Below are 21818 nucleotides of genomic sequence, written 5' to 3' on the forward strand. Positions count from 1 at the left end.
GTGTCAATGTGCGCATGCGTGCCATTTCGCAAGGCGGATGCCTTCCCATTACAGTTAAATTACAGAAAGTGAACCGCCGAGATAGGCAAATCCAATCTGAGCAAAAAAAACGGAACTGAGCAATGAGGCTTTTAATGTGAACGTAGCCTACGGAGTCCTGATCTGGTTACTGTTAATGAGGCGAGAAGTCACAGCTACATCACAACATGGCTAATTCGGGTAGAATCGGCTTTTCATATTCACTCGAAATTCCCCAAAGGGAGGCTCGTGTTTTCTGTTTTCTAATATCTGAATGCATCAACTGGGTTTAGGTTTTGTTTTTTTGTGTTATTTTTATTGTCTGCCAGGTTACATCATTTTCCTCTCTTTCACATCCCAAACGCATACATACTGAGTGAACTAGTGACTGGTGTGATTCATTTTAGGGTGGGTGTGTGTGAGAGAGGATGCATTGTGATGGACTGAATCAGTCAGTAGGTCAGTCATTATCCAACCCGCTATATCCTAACTACAGGGTCACGGGGGGTCTGCTGGAGCCAATCCCAGCCAGCACAGGGTGCAAGGCAGGGACAAATCCTGGGCAGGGCGCCACCCCACCACAGGGCACACACTAGGGACAATTTAGGGTCGCCAATTCACCTAACCTGCATGTCTTTGGACTGTGAGAGGAAACCCACGCAGACACGGGGAGAACATGCAAACTCCAGGCAGGGAGGACCCGGGAAGCGAACCCGGGTCTCCTAACTGCGCTACCAATGCGCCACCGTGCTGCCCCTAGACACATTACTTGCAGATATTTGTTAACATTTTTTTCCAGGTGTTCCTGACACGTCCACTGACAGTTTTTTAGTGTTTAAAAGCTTATTCCAACACCAATGGAAATAAAAATAGCACTCCTAGTGCAGTCAGTCAGTCATTATCCAACCCGCTATATCCTAATACAGGGTCACGAGGGGTCTGCTGGAGCCATTCCCAGCCAACACAGGAACAAATCCCCGGGGCATGGTGGGCACACACTAGGGACAATTTCGGATCGCCAATACACCCAACCTACATGTCTTTGGACTGTGAGAGGAAACCCACGCAGACATGGGGAGAACATGCAAACTCCACACAGGGAGGGAGGACCCGGGAAGCGAACCCCAGGTCTCCTAACTGCGAGGCAGCAACGCTACCCACTGCACCACCGTGCTGCCCTGGACTGAATCAGTCATTGTTAAACTTTATTTTTTTTCTCACAGCCCAGTTTTTTTCTGTTGTGTGTCTTCGCAGCCCGTAATCGTCGATCCCCATGCCGTATGTCATCCTAGGGAGGGGGGTGGTGGTCCCCCATGGTGAATCACCACCAGCTGTCATCATTTCCCTCTTGGAAAATCATCCCGGTCCTCACTTGGAGAATTGCGGCTGAAAATGCAAGCAGTGAGCCATCCCAAGGCTTTCCGCAAACCATTTTCAACCCTTTCTCATTCACTACAATTGTAATTCGCCACTTGGCGTGACTTAATTATTGATGATAGTTTTAAGAAACACTGGACTGGATTGATCCCAGTCTCCTGTTAATTCTTCCAGTTAATTCATCCAAAATGATGCAAGCTTTTGTATGAAGAACACCTTATTTTTCAATTCTCACACATAAAACTCTAAGCCACCTGATGCCCCATTTTCTATCTGACGTAATTAACCTGACCTGACTCTGGCCAAATCAAATATCAAACCCGAGATTCAGTATTTGAGCGTGTCTTTGAACATCTTGTCACAAGTTATTGAGTCTTTGAACCTGCCATTACTGCCTTCGGCGATAACCTGATGAGTGTAGAAATGTGTTTTTGTTCAATTGGTTGTGAGTAATGAATAACGTTTCCCTTATGTGGTTTGTTGTTTCCATTAATGTTGTATTTGTGTGATCTTCACCATGTCAACCATGCAGCTGACTGACATTGTCATGGTAATTAGGTGATGAGAAGTGCCTCAAACAGCCTGCTAAAATGTTTGTTTTCCTCCTCAGGTGATTCGGAAGGGCTGGCTCACCATCAATAACATTGGAATCATGAAAGGAGGTGCCAAAGAGTACTGGTTTGTGCTGACTGCGGAGACTTTGTCTTGGTACAAAGATGATGAGGTCAGTGACTTTACTAGGAACTTCCCTTTTCTTATAAACACAGCATGAAAGTTTGTTCATTCATCGTTTTACAGGCAGCAGTGCTGGGCTTTCAGGATTGCTTGGTGTAACTGGGATTTGACTCTGGAATCATCATGGGGACCGCTTGCATTTTGGCATAATCTATTTTTGTTTTATTTTAACAATTCATTACATCAGAGGTTCCCAAACGTTTTTGCCCCGTAGACCACTTACCGATTTTTTTGTTTTCCATAGACCCCCTGCCAGCCTAATATTGAATTTTCCTAAACTTCAAATGTGTTTTTGACAACTGACAACAGTGCTGCTTACTTTGATAAGGTTTTTTGTAGAGTGGACAATTGTAAAAAAAGAAAAACATGTACAGTGGAACCTCGGTACACGTACAGATCGGTTTACGACCACAAAGTTCGCCAAGCTTTTGCCTCGGTTCACGACCACACACTCGGTATACGAACAAGCCAGTCTTCCTTTCGGTTTGTACATGTTCAGTCACTCCCTGTGCATTTCCTGTGCAGCGAGCGAGTGAGCGTGCACGAGAGACACACACAGGCGTGCACGAGAGACACACACACAGAGATGTGTGAGAGACACACACACACAGGCACGGTATAGAGAGACACACACACAGGCGTGCGAGACAGAGGCACAAACACACAGGCGTGCACGAGAGACACACACACACACACAGAGGCATGTGCACACACAGGCTCGGTAAGAGAGACACACGAGACAGAGGCGCACGAGGCTCGCGAAGAGACACACGCACACGAAAGCGGCGGCGAGCAAGGGCCGGATGCATAAGGTAGAAAAGGCTTGATTTTGTTTTCAGTTCTGTTTCCAGCAATCGGTTCGTAGCGTGCATTGTTGCAATGTTACTTTTCTTGGTGGTTTATTAAATTACGGATTTTTCAAATGTTCATTTTTTTCCCTGTGCTTAAAACTCATTAAATAAAAAGTGTTTTTAGCGAGCGGTTCCTAGCGCTATAGCACAAACTATTGCAGTGTTAGTTTTCTCTGTTGTTCAAGGTTTTCTCAGTGTTATTCAATGTTTTTACATTTAGTTCACTATTACGCTGTGCATTCTATGGTATAATTAACTATATTTGTGCTTAAAAAGTAAAAAAAAATATATATTTACATACAGTTCGTACGGTCTGGAACAGATTAATTGTATTTGCATATAATCCTTTGGGGGAAATTGCTTCGGTTCACGACCAAATCGGTTTACGACCGAGTTTTGGAACGAAGTATGGTTGTGAATCGAGGTTCCACTGTACAATTTTTATTCATACCTTTGTTGAAAAGACACAAAATGCAAGAAAATATTTGGATTTGGAACGAAGCAAATCAGAACCTAGTAAAATTCTTACATAAAATGAATACACAAATAATGCTGTTAATGAGAGGGATGAACCTGATGCTCTGATAGCAGTTGTTCAATATTAGGCTCCAAATTAGTGCGGTATAGTCTTAAATCTCCACGTCCAATGATTTGCAATCGATTTCTTTTTTTTGTAAGAAGATTGGCAACCGCGCTAAAACCCCTTTCCACAAGGTATGAAGATGGAAAAGCTATCAAAAACTTTCTTGCGATAGTCCATAATGCAGGATAAGCAACAGGTATATCTTTCTGAAGCCAGAACTGCTGATATCCCTTTCTGAACTGCACCTTAAGTTCTTCGTTAGTGTTTATTCCGATCAGTTCTTCTTGTAATATGACATCCGATGTCACCGTATGGATTGATAATCCATTGTGGTATTTCCATAGTCAAAACATCCTCAAACCTAGTATTAAAGTCTGTGTGAAGGAAATTTAAATGTTGAATCATCCTGGATGTTTATCATTGACAAGTTGGGGAACTGGGAAAATTCGCGCCTTCCAATGTTTTGCTTAATTTTGATTCATTCTGGCAAGAAAAGCTGCTATGATGGACTTTGTTTTTATTAAATTCAGACTGTCACCCTGTAACTGCAAGTTAACCTCATTAAATTTAGTAAACAAATCTGTTAAATAAGCAATGTCTGGTTTCCATTTGATTACATCTTCTTTCAAAATGGGATCTGTAGCATCCAAAAACTATAAAACGGTCTCAAAAAGTAGCACTCAGAAAACTAATGAACAGTGTTTGTCTCTAACACTCTTATTTATAATAGACTAGCAAAATACCAGTGCTTCAGAGCGGAGAAGTAGTGTGTTAAAGAAGTTATGAAAAAGAAAAGGAAACATTTTGAAAATAACGTAACCTGATTGTCAATGTGATTGTTTTGTCACTGTTATGAGTGTTGCTGTCATCAAGGATTTGATTATCATTATTTCATTCAATCGGGTTTGTATTTGTAGGATGTGTTGTGTTCAAGTTATATTCTGTGTTTGTCTAGTCTATCCCTGACCATCTCATCTTCGTTGTCAACCTTTGTAAAGATAAGAGGTTTTATTCATCGAAGTGTTCACTACCCAAATCGCTACTCGTGAATCGAAGATGTTTAACAGGCCTTCCCGGTATTAACTTGTGGATTTGCCTACGAATATTTGGCGGCAGCGTCACGAAGTTGTTTCTGTCTAGCTGCTTCAGAAAATGTACCACGATGTCTGACACGCCTCCTTTTTACTGTTTTCTCACAGCTTGGATTGCTGCTGTCGTAATCGGTTTGAGTTTCATGGTTTGTTTCAATTACGACAGTATTTGCAGGACTTGTGTTGAAGTGACATTCGGCATCTGTCAAGCGTTGTAAGCATACAACCGGCTTCATCGATAACTTCACATCCAGCTTTTGAGAGTTTAAACATTCATAAACATCAAAGTGTCCACTACTCAAATCGTCACCTGTCAATCTAAGATGTTTAAGAGGCATTGGCGGTTATTTAGCGGCAGCGTGTCTACGAACTTGTGGAATTGCCTGCGAGTATTTGGCGGCAGCGTCACAAAGTTGTTTCCGTCTAGCTGCATCAGAAAATGTACCACGACGTCTGACACGCCTCCTTTTTACTGTTTTCTCACAGCTTGGATTGCTGCTGACAGACGGCCTTATATGGGCAGGCACTCAATTACGTGGGAGGCGTGGTGATGTGAGACGCAACTCCGCCTCACACGGCGACCGAGCTGCAGGCTATGGACGTATATAAGTAGGATTCAGTTATGACCCTTGTGCGTAGAATTTCGAAATGAAACCTGCCCAACTTTTGTAAGTAAGCTGTAAGGAATGAGCCTGCACGGGAAGTTGGAGAATTAGTGATGAGTGATGAGTCAGTGAGTGAGGGCTTTGCCTTTTATTAGTATAGATGAATTAAACAAGTCCGAGTTATTCCATGCAAAGCTTTGGTACAGCTCTGGACAAGTGTTATTCACTGCGCGTATGCGTGCTATGCGTTGCTACTAATATGAAAACTTTTGTCCGCTCACGTGGACCACCATTTACATCTCGTGGGCCCCCAATTTTTTTTCTCTCTGACATAGACCCCCTGCAAGTCAAAATTGACCCCTGGGGGTCCATATAGACCACTTTGGGAATCAGTGCTTTACATTTACAAAGCATTTCAATAAGTAGGGGGGAGCAATTCAGTCACCACTAATGTGCAGCCCCCACCTGCATGATGCATAGGCAGCCATTTTTGCACCAGTAGTACACTCACCACACATTAGCTGTCCTTCCATCATCAAGTCCTTCCATGAAAACCCTAAATACAAAGAGGACTGTTTGACTTATGTTAGGTAGATTGCCCAGAGGGGACTGGGTGGTCTCTTGGTCTGGAACTCCTACAGATTTTATTTTCTTTCTCCAGCTTTTGGAGTTTTTTTTTTGTTTTTTCTGTCCACCCTGGCCATCGGACCTTACTTATTCTATGTTAATTAATGTTGACTTATGTTTATTTTTTATTGTGTCTTCTATTTTTGTATTCATTTTGTAAAGCACTTTAAGCTACATTTTTTTGTATGAATATGTGCTATATAAATAAATGTTGATTGATTGAAGTGGTGAGAGAGACCAGCGATGACTAGGGGCGCCAGAATGCCTAGGCCATGGTGGTCAATTTAGCCTGGACATTGGGCGACACTACCCTATTCTTTATCAAGGATCTTTTATGACCACAGAGAATTCAGGACCTCGGTTTTAAGTATCATCTGAAGGACAGCACAACATAGTGTCCCTGTCACTGCACTGGTGGCATTGGGATGTACAGTCAGACCACAGGGTAAGAGCCCCATACTGGCCTCACCAGCAGCAACCCAAGCTTTTCCTAGATGGTCTCCCACCCAAGTACTGGCTGGGCCTGAATATGCTTAGCTTCAGGTGGGTGACCTCTTCTAAAGTGCAGGTGGTATGGCTGCTGCCAATATAACAATTGTGTTGTCAATGACTCAACTGATTATTGCTGCTATTATTATTATCATTAAAGGTTATGTTTGCTAAGGTAGGAGTTTGTGTTCAGGAAGGCAAAGGATATAAGTGTCCCACAACGAGTGCAGACAGGCCAACCGCTTACCCAGCAGGCAGCCACACTACCAGGACCCGTGGCCTGGTTAAATTGCTGAGGAGAACCTACTTGTAATAATAATAATAATACATTTTATTTATATAGCGCCATTCCCATTGTCAAGGCACTTCACAGAGTTTAAGAAAGAATGGCAAGGTATGCAGTATATAGTAATGTACTAAACCAGATCTACCATATTTACTCGTGTACTATGCGCCCTCGTGTAAGACGTGCACCCTAATTTTTACTAAGAAAATTGCGAAAATCGTTTTGCCCCGTGTATGACGCGTGTTGTGATTGAGCAAGCGAGCGAGAGAGAGAGCGCGAGCAAGCAGAACAAGTAAACATTACAGAATTACATTTCCTCATGTATGACGCGCACCAGATTTTTGGGAAAAAATGTGTGTGTGGTACACACGTAAATACGGTATATTACTAAACGAAGGTTGTATATATACACGGATGCCAGAGGCCAGAAGCAAGCCGTCACCGAGGCCACCAACAAAACCAGGGCGGTTGCCCCCTCGTGGTCGGGAGGAGGCACCAGCCCTCCTCCAGTCCCCTCGGGCATCCCGGCTGGGCTCCACCCCCAGCCGCCTGTGACAAATAATACCAATCCCTGACATAAAATATATCTATATACAGTAATCCCTCGCTATATCGCTTCGACTTTCGCGGCTTCACTCTATCGCGGATTTTAAATATAAGCACATCTAAATATATATCACAGATTTTTTCTGCGGACAATTGGTCTTTTAATTTAGGTTACATGCTTCCTCAGTTTGTTTGCCCAGTTGATTTCATACAAGGGATGCTATTGGCAGATGGCTTAGAAGCTACCCAATCAGAGCATGTATTACATATTAACTAAAACTCCTCAATGCTATAAGATATGTTTCCCGCGGTGCTTGTTTGCTTCTCTCTATCTTTCTCACTCTCTCTGCCTGACGGAGGGGGTGTGAGCAGAGGGGCTGTTTGCACAGAGGACACGGACGCTCCTCAAGAAAATGCTGCTTTATCGCGGTGCTTCTGTATACTTAAAAGCACGTATTGATTTTTTGATTGTTTGCTTTTCTCTCTCTCTGACATTCTCTGCTCCTGACGGCGCTCCTTTGAAGAGAAGATATGTTTGCATTCTTTTAATTGTGAGAAAGAACTGTCATCTCTGTCTTGTCATGGAGCACAGTTTAAACTTTTGACTAAAAGGTGTTACTTCTTGTCTAGAGGGCTCTAATAATGTTAACAGGGTGGGAGAGTTTATAAGGGCTTAAAATATATAAAAATAACCATACAGACATATGGTTTCTACTTCGCGGATTTTCACCTATCGGGGGTCTGGAACGCAACCCCCGCGATCGAGGAGGGATTACTGTATATTCCTCCACCATACCAGCAAAGTGAAAACACCACATATACAACAACGAAACCTCCCTTGCCCCTGCACATGTGTAATAAACATCCATCCATCATCCAACCCGCTATATCCTAATTACAGGGTCACGGGGGTCTGCTGGAGCCAATCCCAGCCAACACAGGGCACAAGGCAGGGAACGAACCCCAGCTCACCGCAGGGCACACACACACACACACCAAGCACAATTTAGGATCGCCAGTGCATTAAATCTGCATGTCTTTGGACTGTGGGAGGAAACCCATGCAGACATGAGGAGAACATGCAAACTCGTCTTCTAACTGCGAGGCAGCAGCGCTACCCACTGCACCACCGTGCCGCCCTCAATCCACTATCCAACCCTCTATATCCTAACTACAGGTTCACGGGGGTCTGCTGGAGCCAATCCCAGCCAACACAGGGTGCAAGGCAGGGAACAAATCCCGGGCAGGGCGCCAGCCCACCGCAGGGAGTGCACACACACCAAGCACAATTTAGGATCGCCAATACACCTAACTGTGGGAGGAAACCCACATAGACACGAGGAGAACATGCAGACTCCACACAGGGAAGCGAACCCAGGTCTCCTAACTGCGAGGCTGCAGCGCTACCCACTGCTCCACCGTGCTGCCCTTTTCCAGAATAGCAACCATTAAAAAAGTTGGGATCACCTTGATTGTCTCCCAAAATTTAAAACACGCCGGGTAAATAACTGTCCAAAATGATGGCTGTTCAAAATGATTGTGTTTGATTCTCCTGAATAAAATCCTACCGTGCGATGGTGGAAAATAATGTCCAACCCCGGGGTTTCTGGCGATGAATGTGTCATAGTAAATCCGGCTGAATGAGAAGCAAACTGGGAAAAAGGCGCGATGTAAATAAGGGCAGAAAATGATGATCGGATGTTGTTAGGTAAAAATCTCCGTCTCTCTCCTCTACCTCTTCTGTCCCTCCTTACCGTTTAAATAGTAATGAGCCGAAAATCCAGTACTAACGTTTCCGGGGGTCAGCATCCTTCCCCGTTGCTCTTTACGGGGACGACATTTAAACAAACACATAGTAGTTTGAACGGGGTGTTGTGTGAAGACGTGACGAGACGTGACTGAGTGCAAACACCACAAACAGCAATACTTATGTGGCCCCTGCTACAGGTACTGTATTTGAAGCCAAGGTAGCCGGCCTCGGCCATTGTTAAGGTAACTTCTTGTTTTGAGTTTGAGGTTTTGTGTCTGTGATGAGAATGAGAATCAGTTTGTGTTAAACAGGTAAGTATTGTGGGGTATACATGCGAATTTAGGCATTTCCACTACTAACTTGTCCACCAATACGAAAGGAACCCTAGACGTTCAAGTGCCTTCATTTGAAATGCCAACAGTTCAGTCCTTTACCTTCTTTGTGTTTGTGCCATCCTGCACTTTGGCTGAATTTGTCCTCGACTTCCCTATGTCACATTTTTTTATCAGCCTTGACTAATTTATGCCTCTCTCGATTATTTGTTTTTGTGTTGGAGTGGCAGTGGGTACAAATCCTGCACTGCATCAGAAACCATAAAAACAGCCAATGATTGTTATATCAAGTTAAGTTTCTTAATTCTTCTCCACTTAGGGAATCGAGACTGCCAAAAAAACAGGGCCTGTTAAAGCCCACTGAGGAAATCCTTGTATGATTTTGGGCTCTGCTGTACAAGAAAGATTGTTGTTATGTGGAAAAACAAGGTTTGCAGTCGTGAGGCAGCAAAAAACACCAACCTTACTTTCTTCAGTTAAGACAAATCTTTCCTTTAATTTCCCATTTGCTTCCTGTGTTCTGTGGTAAAAGATGTCTGGCTTTGTGGACGTACCTTAAAATGGATTTTTCCATAATTATAACCATGTCTTCTGCTTGTCAGCTTCAGATAAGCTCAGAGCTTTACTTGCCTCAAGTCATTTGCTTCGAATCAGGAACTACCCGAGACCGCCAGAGCCTTGTGGTGTTGTTGTCTTTCGTCCAACTTTAGCTCCTATTGCAGCACTGCCAAAAAGGAAAACACAGAAAAACGCCAATCTGCCTCTCTTTTTAAAATATGCCTTTGACAATGTTCTGTCTGCTATGCTTTTAAAGATTTGGGACATGTATCTCTTAATATATAACATTTTTTGAGTAGTCATCACTGAGCCAGACTTTAAGACAGGTGATGTTAAAATTGAGCAATGCCTACACTTAAAAAAGGATTTGTTAAACAAACGTAATTCAGTCGTGGACAGTGGTTCCACACAATTCAACTTCAGTTTGATTTCAGCCTATTTAATCTAAGCAGCACTTCTCCCTCTACAATGTCCAATTCACTCAGCACCAGTCGTAGCCTTCATTTACATAATCTTACTGAGTCGGAGGCAGTCGATCGCACGCTCCTGTGAAGCCGGGCAGCTCACTCCAACTAGTCTGTCATTCGCTCCGAGAAGATCAAACCGCTTTGACTTTGGGGCTCTGTGTGCATGAGAGCTGACAACCAATGAGTGCTCAATCTTGAAGTTCAGTCTATATAATGCAGTGACCAGGGATAAGGAACGAGGATGTTTTGGACCTCACAAACAGAAGAGAAGCTCATCTGTCAGATCTCTTGTGTTTTACATACCACAACAGAATGGAAAAAGGAAATAAAGAACCGAGACTGTGGCTGAACTCGCTATACCTGTTAACTCTTCATACAGTGCTGGTCCCATCAGGAAGCTGTCACAAAAAGGGACAAGCACGAGCGCACAGGAAGGTTGGCACCTAGTTGGTAAATGTGACATGTCCAGTGATTTTCAGTCATCTAAAGTTGTATGGTGTGGCGATGAGATCAGCAACTGCAGTTGACAAACCAGACAACTAGAAGTCATGTACTGTAACATTAGCTTTCATGACATTTTTTTCTTTTTGAGTTGTCAGTGAAGGTAGATAGATAGATAGATATGAAAGGCACTATATGATAGATAGATAGATAGATAGATAGATAGATAGATAGATAGATAGATAGATAGATAGATAGATAGGAAAGGCACTATATAACAATAGATAGATGTATAAGGCACAATAGATAGATAGATATGAAAGGCACTATATGATAGATAGGTAGATAGGCACTATATTATAATAGATATATAGCAGGTTGGATAATGGATGGATGGATATTTGAACTAAGCACTATATAATAGATAGATAGGATAGGCACTATATAACAATAGATCGATGTGTAACGCATGATAGATAGATAGATAGATAGATAGGAAAGGCACTATATAACAATAGATAGATGTATAAGGCACAATAGATAGATAGATATGAAAGGCACTATATGATAGATAGGTAGATAGGCACTATATTATAATAAATATATAGCACGTTGGATAATGGATGGATGGATATTTGAGCAAGGCGCTATATAATAGATAGATAGATAGATAGGAAAGGCACTATATAACAATAGACAGATGTGTAAGGCACAATAGATAGATATATATGAAAGGCACTATATGATAGATAGATAGATAGATAGAAAAGGCACTATATAACAATAGATCAATATAACAATAGGTTGATGTGTAAGGCATGATAGATAGATAGATAGATAGATAGATAGATAGATAGATAGATAGTGTTATTGGTCAAAGATAAGACAGGACTCAAATGCAATGTTGGGGAGCCAACCTGGCCACCAGATTTAGTCAAAAGAAAAAAACAGAACTGAAAATAACAGGAGTGTGATGTGCAATGGTTAACAAAGTTTTAGCCATTGGCTTCAAAACGATAGCCTCTGAAGAGTGGTCCAATAACATTGTTGCATCTTTGTAATGTAGTGCAGTCATCTTCTGAATGAGATGCCACTTTTTGGGATCATCTCACCTTTATAGCCCCTGGACTGGAAGGGGCGTGGTCAGTTGTCCTCAGTGGGTGGTGATAGGGAAGATACATGAGTTAGCGATCGTACACCCTGGTGTCCCAGAGTGGTAGTGCTTACCTCAGGTGGTTGACCCTTAGATTCACATGATAGATAGATAGATAGATAGATAAGGCACTATATGATAATAGATACCGTATATATTCACGTTTAAGTGCTCCCATGGATAAGTCGGGACTTAATTTTACTGTATAATTTCCGGTATTTTGTCCGTTATTAATTCGAATGCAGAAAACTGACACTGTTGGTCCAAGAGATTCTGATATGCGAACGCCCACCTGAGAGAGTAATAACGGAGCACACTGCCTTTTTTTTTCTATTTATTGTGCCTTATGTGACCACACGGTAATACCCACACTATTCTGATACGACATTTGAACTGATTTATGTTTTTTGTACCTCACACTCTCATACACCTTTTTTATAAGAGCATCCCTTATCTACGATGGAGCGTTCGATCAGAAGAAAGCATGAAGCTGGTTTTAAATTAAAAGTCATTGAAGTGGCAAAATAAATTGGTAACTGTGCTGCGGCAACAAAATTTGAATTGTTTGAGAAACTGGTATGAGATTGGAGGAGGCAAGAAGATGTAAAAAGAAAATGTAAGTCTCGTAGTTTTGAAAGGAAGTTTAAAACAGGGTCCGATTTTATGAACGATTTTTGACTTAAACGTGAATATATACAGTAGATTAATCATTATTTTATCCACAAAATGTAAAATATCCTAAGGGGTAGCAGCCCCAAGTTTTTTTAACATACAAATTGCTCCAAAATATATAGCAACTTTGTAGCCTAGATAGTCAAAGTTAGCATAAATCCCTAAAGGGTCTTCATTCCAAGACAATGGTAGATGAATATGGTATAATGTGCAGCACTCCCTAAGAATCACTGCGGATATCAAAGGTTACTTGAGCTCATACAAGTTTCATCCTTTATCCATCCCGCTATATTTGAACTACAGGGTCACAGGGGTCTGCTGGAGCCAACACAGGGTGCAAGGTAAGAAAAACAAACCCCAGGCAGGGTGCCAGCCCACACACACCCACCCACTAGGGACAATTTAGAATCGCCAATACACCTAACCTGCATGCCTTTGGACTGTGGGAGGAAACGGGGAGAACATGCAAACTCCACGCAGGGAGGACCTGGGCAGCGAACCCGAGTCTCCTAACTGCGAGTCAGCAGCGCTACCCACTGCGCCACCGTGCCGCCAAAATTTTCATGGAAGGCTAACTAAGTGTTCCATTTTGCTGAATTACTCTCCTGCGAGTGTTTAGAAGCCTTGTCCATAATCGAGAGCAATTACAGTTTGTCTAGCCCCATGGGAAGAAAGGAGAGAGTAAAACCAAAGCAGTAAGAGGTGTTCTCAACCCTTCAAGCCCCCCTGCAGGGACACAGCAATCAAAGGTGACCTTAAAAAAAAAAAAAAGGTCTGCGCCCCCAGTTTCCCCTTTCTTCCCTTACAACAAGCCTATCAAAGGTGGTCTGAGCTCATAGGTCTGAGCCCTCTTAAGACAACGTAATCAGAGGTGGCAGCACATCTGTGCACCAGAACCTGCCAGGCTTTGCTCTCTCGTGGAGTTCAATGGGGGGACTGGTTTTCATAAACTGATTTTGTTTAGGAGACTGGGTGGGAGGAGGGGGAGGGCTGGGGGTGTTTAGTTGGTTGGGCTTGATAATGAACTCCATGTGGGGAACAGAAAGAGGGTGTGTGGTAGGAGCCCTTTCATCTCCCAGCTAACAAAGACTTCTCTGAGAGACCCTTCCTAAATGAGTAACACACGTAGCTGGGCAGGAACCTCTCTTTTCCCCTCCTGGGCTCCGAGCCTCCACAGCTATTTATTTTTAAAAGCTGGCCAGGATCTCGGTTGTGAAGCACAGGGGGACCCAAAACTAACAAGGTCAGACTCCTAGAAAAATGGCCTATTGTCTCTACAGCAACACTTTCAAAAGGAATGTCTCCCTTATTGCTTGTACCGCAGGTTCCTTACTGTCAAGATATTCAGTCACAGGCCACGCATATGTGCTGCTGTCAAGAGCCATCAACAAATAGAGCGGCAGAAGGCTAAAGGGTTAGTTTAAAAAATAAATAAATAAAAAATAGGCTAAGCGGTCTAAATCAAACATTGAGTCCTTACTCTTTCAAGTCCCATGCTGCCTGTAAGCTTTTAAAAGCAACCCAAGCTCACATTTGTTTGAACTCACTCGTCGAAGAGGGAGGCGTCAGGTGAAATATTTTGAATGACTGCGTGTCCACGTTGGTGTCTTAAAAGTGCATGTAGGGCAAAAAAGAAAAAATACATACAGGGCCCTCCGTCATGTTTGGGACAAAGACGCATTTTTTTTCCCTTGATTCATCCCTCTGCTCCACTGTTTAAAATTACAAATTAAGCTGAGTACTAACAGCTGTCACTAATGTCAACTTTTTGCTGTCACATTTGTCTACGGTTTCACAGTGTTGTTAAAATGGTAACTAAATTCACAAAGAACACAAGTCAAGAGAGGCATTCGGCTCGGCTTAGGATTTGCTTGTTGTTGTACGGACACTAGTGACACTGAGGTGATCGAGTATGGGGGTTAACATAAAACCGGTGCCCTCCATAATGTTTTGGGACAAAGACACGATTACCCCTTGATGTACCCTCCTCTGCTCCACAGTTTAAAATTACAAATGAAACGATTCAGAATTGTGATTAAGGTGCACATGGCAGACTTTCGTTTAAGGGGATCTGCAGACATTCTGGTCACACCGTGGACCCCCCCATTTCAGGGCACCATAGAACATTAGAACACTCTGAACGAGAACAGGCCACTCAGCCCAACAAAGCTCGCCAGTCCTATCCACTTATTTCTTCCAAAAAAACATCAAGTCGAGTTTTGAAAGTCCCTAACGTCTTACTGTCTACCACACTACTTGGTCACCAATTCCAAGTGTCTATCATTCTTTGTGTAAAGAAAAACTTCCTAATGTTTATGTGAAATCTCCCCTTAACAAGTTTCCAGCTGTGTCCCCGTGTTCTTAATGAACTCATTTTAAAGTCACCGTCTCGATCCACTGCACTGATTCCCTTCATAATAAACACTTCAGTCAGGTCTCCTCTTCATCTCCTTTAAAAGCTCAGCTCTTTTAATCTTTCCTCATAACTCATCCCCTGTAGCCTTGAAATCAGCCGTGTTGCTCTTCTCTGGACTTTCTCTTGTGCTGTTATGTTCTTTTTGTAGCCTGGAGACCATGATTCCCTTCATGATTTTAAACACTTCAGTCAGGTCTCCCCTTCATCTCCTGTAAAGGCTCAGCTCTTTTAGTCTTTCCTCAGAACTCATCTCCTGTAGTCCTGAAGCAGCATCATCGCTCTTCTCAGGACCTTTTTCTAGGTCTGCTATGTCCTTTTTGTAGCCTGGAGACCCAAACGTCACCCAGGACTCCAGATGAGGCCTCACCAGTGTGTTATAAAGACCTGAGCAGAACCTCCTGTGACTTGAACTCCACACACCAAGGCGCTATATAACCTGACATTCTGTTAGCCTTCTTAATGGAAGTTGAAAGTGTTGAGTTCACTATGACTCCTAATTCCTTCTCCACTGCACTGATTCCCTTCATGATTTTAAGCACTTCAGTCAGGTCTGCTCTTCATCTCCTGTAAAGGCTCAGCTCTTTTAGTCTTTCCTCATAACTCATCTCCTGTAGCCCTGAAGCAGCATCATCGCTCTTCTCAGGACCTTTTTCTAGGTCTGCTATGTCCTTTTTTGTAACCTGGAGACCAAAACTGCACACAGGACTCCAGATGAGGCCTCACCAGTGTGTTATAAAGACTTGAGCAGAACCCCCTGTGACTTGTACTCCACACGTCAAGGCGCTATATAACCTGACATTCTGTTAGACTTCTTAATGGTGTGGTGAGTGGCTGGAGCTGCTACCCTGCCGGGACGCCCAGGAGGACTGGAGGAGAGCTTGCACCTCCTCCAGACCACGAGGGGGTGACCGCCCTGGTGGCTTTGGGGACCACAGGTACAGAGCTTTGAAGCTCAGCCCTGTAGGGGCCCGTGATCACCGATGCCTATGGATCCCTGGACCTCACCACTTTCGCCACACCCGGAAATGCTGGGGGGAAGAGGATCAGGGACACCCGGAGTGCTTCCGGATGCAGAGTCGGTACTTCTGCCACACTGCCAAGAGGCACCTGGAGCACATTCGTGTGTGTATAAAAGGGGCCACCTCCCTCCCTCCGTTTGTTGGCTGGAGTCGGGAGAGAAGTAGATGAGGTCTTGGAGGAGGCAAGGAGGCGGCCTGAAGAGGAAAAGGTATTTTGTAGTTGGCCTGGACTTGTGGGGATTTTTGGGGTTTGTGTGGCACTTTATTTGTATATAATGTATTTTAAACGTATGTTGGGTGAACCATCGTTGTCCATCTGTCTGTGTTCAGGCCTTCTTCCACAATGGCTTCTGAACACTGTCGGGAAGTCGATAGCTTAGAGTCCACTATGACTCCTAAATCCTTTCCATAAGGTGTAAATTTTTTGGGACAATTGGCATCACTGGTGTTTGTGATTCTTCAGGTGGGTTTCATGGCTTCATAAGATTCCTCAGCTTGCTCCTACCTTTTGGAGTCTGTAGTTGCCATTGTTCAACATGAGGACAAGAGGTGTGCCACCGAAAGTCAAATAAGCCATCATGAGGCTGAAAAACAAGAATACAACCTTTAGGAGAAATCGGTAAAACCTCAGGATGGCCTCAATTAAGTGTCTGGAGTATCATGAAAAGTAAAGAACATGCTGGTGAGCTCAGTAATCACAAAGGGACTGGTAGGCTAAGAAAGACCTCCACTGCTGGTGCCTGTCCGACCAACCAGGAGGCAGATGTGGATGTGTCAGAGACGACTGTCCGCAGAAGACTTCACGAACATAAACACAGAGGCCACACTGCAAGATGCAATAAACTGTCTGGAATATCATTAAGAAATAAAAACTGAGAAACAAGAATAAAACCATTTGAGACATCATTAGCACCTTAGAATGACCAAAATCAACTGTCTGGAATATCATGAAGAACAAAGAACACCTGGTGGGCTCAGTAATCACAAAAGGACTGGCAGGCCAAGGAAGATCTCCACTGCTGATGAGAGAAGAATCCTCACTATGGCCAAGAAAAAGCCCCCAATCCCTGTCTGACAGACCAGAAACAGTCTACAGGGGGCCGATGTGGAGTGTCAGAGATGACTATCAGAAGATGACTTCATGAACAGAAACACAGAGGCCACACTGCAAGATGCAAACCACAAAAACAAAATGGCCAGATTACAGTTTGTGAAAAAGGACATAAAAGAGCCTGCAGAATTCTGGGAAAAGGTCTTGTAGACAGATGAGACAAAGATGAACCTCATCAGAGTGATGGTAAGAACAAAGTGTGGAGATGACAAGGAACTGCAAAGCAGACCACCTCATCTGTTGCACGTGGTGCTGCGGGTATTTTGGCTTGGGCATGTATGGCTGCCACTAGTGCTGGCACACTTCTATTCATTGATGACGGAACTGCTGATGGCAGTAGTACAGTGAATTCTGAGGTGTGTAGGAACATCTGATCTGCTCAAGTTCCAGTAAATTCCTCCAAACTCAGTGGACGGCACTTCATCCTTCCAATAATTTAATGATCTGAACATATTGCTGAGGCCACACAGGAGTGTATCAAAGCTAAAAAATGGTAAATTCTTGATTGGCCAAGCCAGTCACCCAGTTTAAATACTATGTGAGCAGGCCTTCCATGTGTTGAAGAGAAAACATAACCCAAAACAAGCAGGAGCTGAAGATGGCTTCATGAGAGGCTTGGCAGAGCATGACCAGAGAAGACCCTGTGAAGCAGTCATTGCATGTGTGCATGTGAGGGACATGTGACGAAGTCCTAAATATGACGGCTTTAACAGACCTGTCATTGCTGTGTCCCTAACATTATCGTGTCCTGAAGTGTGGTGACCCGAGTGTATGCAAATCCCCTTAAATGAAAGTCTGCAATGTACACTTTAATCATAAGTCTGACTTCTTTTGATTTGTAGTTTTAAACTGTGAAGCTGAGGGAGAAATCAATGTGTCTTTATACAGGGCACTGTAATTATTTGTTCAATTCCCTTATTACTGAATTATACAATAACTTGTTGACGTGCAATAATTACCCCGTTTTCCATCTATTTGTATTCATCCATCCATCCATCCATTATCCAACCCGCTGTATCCTAACTACAGGGTCACGGGGGTCTGCTGGAGCCAACACAAGGCGCAAGGCAGGAAACAAACCCCAGGCAGGGTGCCAGCCCACCGCAGTATTTGTATTCATGATTGTTCATTCTCCTTTTCGCTAATCAGTGAAAATGCAATACTTTTACCATTTTTTGCCACTTACTTTGCATGGCCATAACTTATAGGTCAAAATATTGGAGATATGTCTTTCACCTGTGGAGTAAATTTGTATATTAACTATTAATTCTAACTGTTAAGTGAGTTAAATGATGATGAGTGTTTTTTACAACTTATTTTTTGTATACAGCCAGTCAGTCATTTCCTAACTTTCTTTGTCCTGAACTGTGTCGCAGGGGGTGCTGGAGCCGATACCAGCTAGCATAGGGCACAAGGCAGGAACAAACTCTTGGACAAGGCGCCAGTCCATCGCAGGGCACATCCACACACCAAGCACAGAACAGGGCCAATTTAGAAATGCCAATTCACCTACACTACATGTCTTTGAACTGTAGGAGGAAAGCCACGCAGACACGGGGTGAACATGCCAACTTCACAGAGGATGCAAACCCAGGTCTACTGCTGCACCACAATACTGTCCTACTGTGAACAGTTCTCATTTAAAATACAAGTATAGATTATACAAATTACTAAATCCAGAACTGGTACACCTATAAATGCAGATTTGTTAAAACACACAGATAACAAGGTTAATACTGATTAATTATAAATGTAAAGCAACAATATCTGTCCACTAATTAATAGATAAACAATGGACAGTTGACAATGGTGGAGATTAAAATCATATAAGACAAAGTCGAAAAATAAAGTCCCAGTCCTGGTGACCTCGACCAACTGGCCACCTGCCCACCCCTGGGTTTTCTACATTGTTGTCTGTGCTGATCGTCCAGTCTGATGAGAGTCTTTCCATCTGATAATTTCAACTCTCCTTTATCTGAGATGGCTTTTCCATATGCAGGAGTGCAGCCCAGCAGTTGACCAGTGGCTCCAAGTGCCTCATCCACATACCAAGAGGAGAAACCAAATAGAGCAGAGTTAGTAATGGTTCAAAATATTCTGACACTTACATTTCTGTACAAAAGACTAACAAACAGAAATGCAGTATGCACAGCTAATCAGCAGCTCTAGTCAGGGTATGCTGGACTAAAGTCATCAGCTCGGATTTTAAAGCTGAGAATGAGACTCTTATACTGTAATTATATGAAACTACATACAGTAGAAGTAAATGTTCCATTAGAATTCACGCCTTGGTCTCTGTACTTCTTTTTGTCTCTTGTCTGCCTCTGGTCCCTCCCATTTGTGTCTGTTGCAATGTGACACGCCATGACATAGCAGGTACATGGACTGAAAAGGAGGGGCTTGGATGGTGACATTGTTCTAGCATTATGGACGTCTGTGCATCTATAACAGTCACCTTTTATGAGCTCCCTTAATGTCTATGTACAGTCGGCCCTTTGTATCCACTAGTTCTGTATCCGTGTGGATCAAAAATATTCAAAAAATCCAGAAATTTCCAAATAGAAAAACTTGAATTTGTTACATGTCAAGCACTATGCTGAATTGTCGATAAAATATAAATTGTGGTAAAAATTATCTCCCCTTCCTTTATTTATCAGTCAATGAACCAGACAGGAGGAAGCTTGTCCTCCCGCATTTATTTTCTTTTCGTGAAAGGGACATCCCTGCAGCTAAGAGATTAGCAGAAGGAATGCTCGCTGAACAATGGCTCTGAGGCTAGGGATCTGCACTGGCAATCGGAAGGTTGCCAGTTCGAATCCCGTAAACTCTGCTCTGTTGGGCCCTTGAGCAAGGCCCTTAACCTGTAATTGCTGACTGCTTTGAGTAGTGAGAAAAGCGCTATATACAGTGGGATGCAAAAGTTTGGGCAACCTTGTTAATAGTCATTATTTTCCTGTATAAATCGTTGGTTGTTACGATAAAAAATGTCAGTTAAATATATCATATAGGAGACACACACAGTGATATTTGAGAAGTGAAATGAAGTTTATTGGATTTACAGAAAGTGTGCAATAATTGTTCAAACAAAATCAGGCAGGTGCATAAATTTGGGCACTACAAAAAGAAATATTTTAGTAGATCCGCCTTTTGCAGAAATTCCAGCCTCTAAACGCTTCCTGTAGGTTCCAATGAGAGTCTGGATTGTGGTTGAAGGTATTTTGGACCATTCCTCTTTACAAAACATCTCGAGTTCATTCAGGTTTGATGGCTTCCGAGCATGGACAGCTCTCTTTAACTCACACCACAGATTTTCAATTTTATTCAGGTCTGGGGACTGAGATGGCCATTCCAGAACGTTGTACGTGTTCCTCTGCATGAATGCCTTAGTGGATTTTGAGCAGTGTTTCGGGTCGTTGTCTTGTTGAAAGATCCAGCCCCGGCGCAGCTTCAGCTTTGTCACTGATTCCTGGACATTGGTCTCCAGAATCTGCTGATACTGAGTGGAATCCATGCGTCCCTCAACTTTGACAAGATTCCCAGTCCCTACACTGGCCACACAGCCCCACAGCATGATGGAACCACCACCATATTTTACTGGAGGTAGTTTTTCTTGGAATGCTGTGTTCTTTTTTCTCCATGCATAACGCCCCTTGTTATGCCCAAATAACTCCATTTTAGTTTCATCAGTCCACAGCACCTTATTCCAAAATGAAGCTGGCTTGTCCAAATGTGCTTGAGCAGACCTCAAGCGGCTCTGTTTGTGCTTCCTCTGCATCACTCTCGCAGACAGCATCTCCTTGTGTAAAGTGCGCCGAATAGTTGAACGATGCACAGTGACTCCATCTGCTGCAAGATGATGTTGTAGGTCTTTGGTGCTGGTCTGTGGGTTGACTCTGACTGTTCTCACCATTCGCCGCTTCTGTCTGTCCGAAATCTTTCTTGGTCTGCCACTTCGAGCCTTAACTTGAACTGAGCCTGTGGTCTTCCATTTCCTCAATATGTTCCTAACAGACAGCTTCAATCTCTGGGACAGCTTTCTGTATCCTTCCCCTAAACCATAATGGTGAACAATCTTTGTCTTCAGGCCATTTGAGAGTTGTTTTGTGACCCCCATGTTGCTACTCTTCAGAGAAACTTACAATGGACCCCCTTAAATACTCGGATTCACCTGTGTATGTAGGTCAGGGGTCACTGAGCTTACCAAGCCAATTGGAGTTCCAATAATTAGTTCTAAAAGTTTTGGAATCAATAAAATGACAACGGTGCCCAAATTTATGCACCTGCCTGATTTTGTTTGAACAATTATTGCACACTTTCTTTAAATCCAATAAACTTCATTTCACTTCTCAAATATCACCGTGTGTGTCTCCTATATGATATATTTAACTGGCATTTTTTATCGTAACAACCAACGATTTATACAGGAAAATAATGACTATTAACAAGGTTGCCCAAACTTTTACATCCCACTGTAAATGCAAAGAATTATTATTATTGGCACAGAGTCTGATTTATTCCCACTAAGCTCACATAACAGATTTGCATATCTCAGTTATATAATATCAAAGAATTCATCTTATTAGCTACAGAAAAATAAGACCCCGTGATCACACAGTATAATGCTTCACTGATTGGTTATACCACAAAAATCACGTGCTGTACACTTTATCTCCTTTATTCTAATTGGTTAA

The 21818-nt window shown here is 43.0% G+C and overlaps 1 protein-coding gene across 8 annotated transcripts in view; it reads left to right on the forward strand.

Annotated features, from left to right (window-relative positions):
* dnm1a (dynamin 1a) overlaps nucleotides 1-21818 on the forward strand; it is a 471312-nt gene that overhangs the window by 256892 nt on the left and 192602 nt on the right. For all 8 annotated transcript variants that reach the window (XM_039762667.1, XM_039762670.1, XM_039762673.1 and 5 more), the window contains one exon: nucleotides 2006-2119. In XM_039762667.1, the coding sequence (XP_039618601.1) occupies nucleotides 2006-2119 (114 nt within the window). The remainder of the gene's footprint in view (nucleotides 1-2005; nucleotides 2120-21818) is intronic.

This window comes from Polypterus senegalus, chromosome 9, assembly GCF_016835505.1.
Source record: "Polypterus senegalus isolate Bchr_013 chromosome 9, ASM1683550v1, whole genome shotgun sequence".
NCBI lineage: Eukaryota > Metazoa > Chordata > Cladistia > Polypteriformes > Polypteridae > Polypterus > Polypterus senegalus.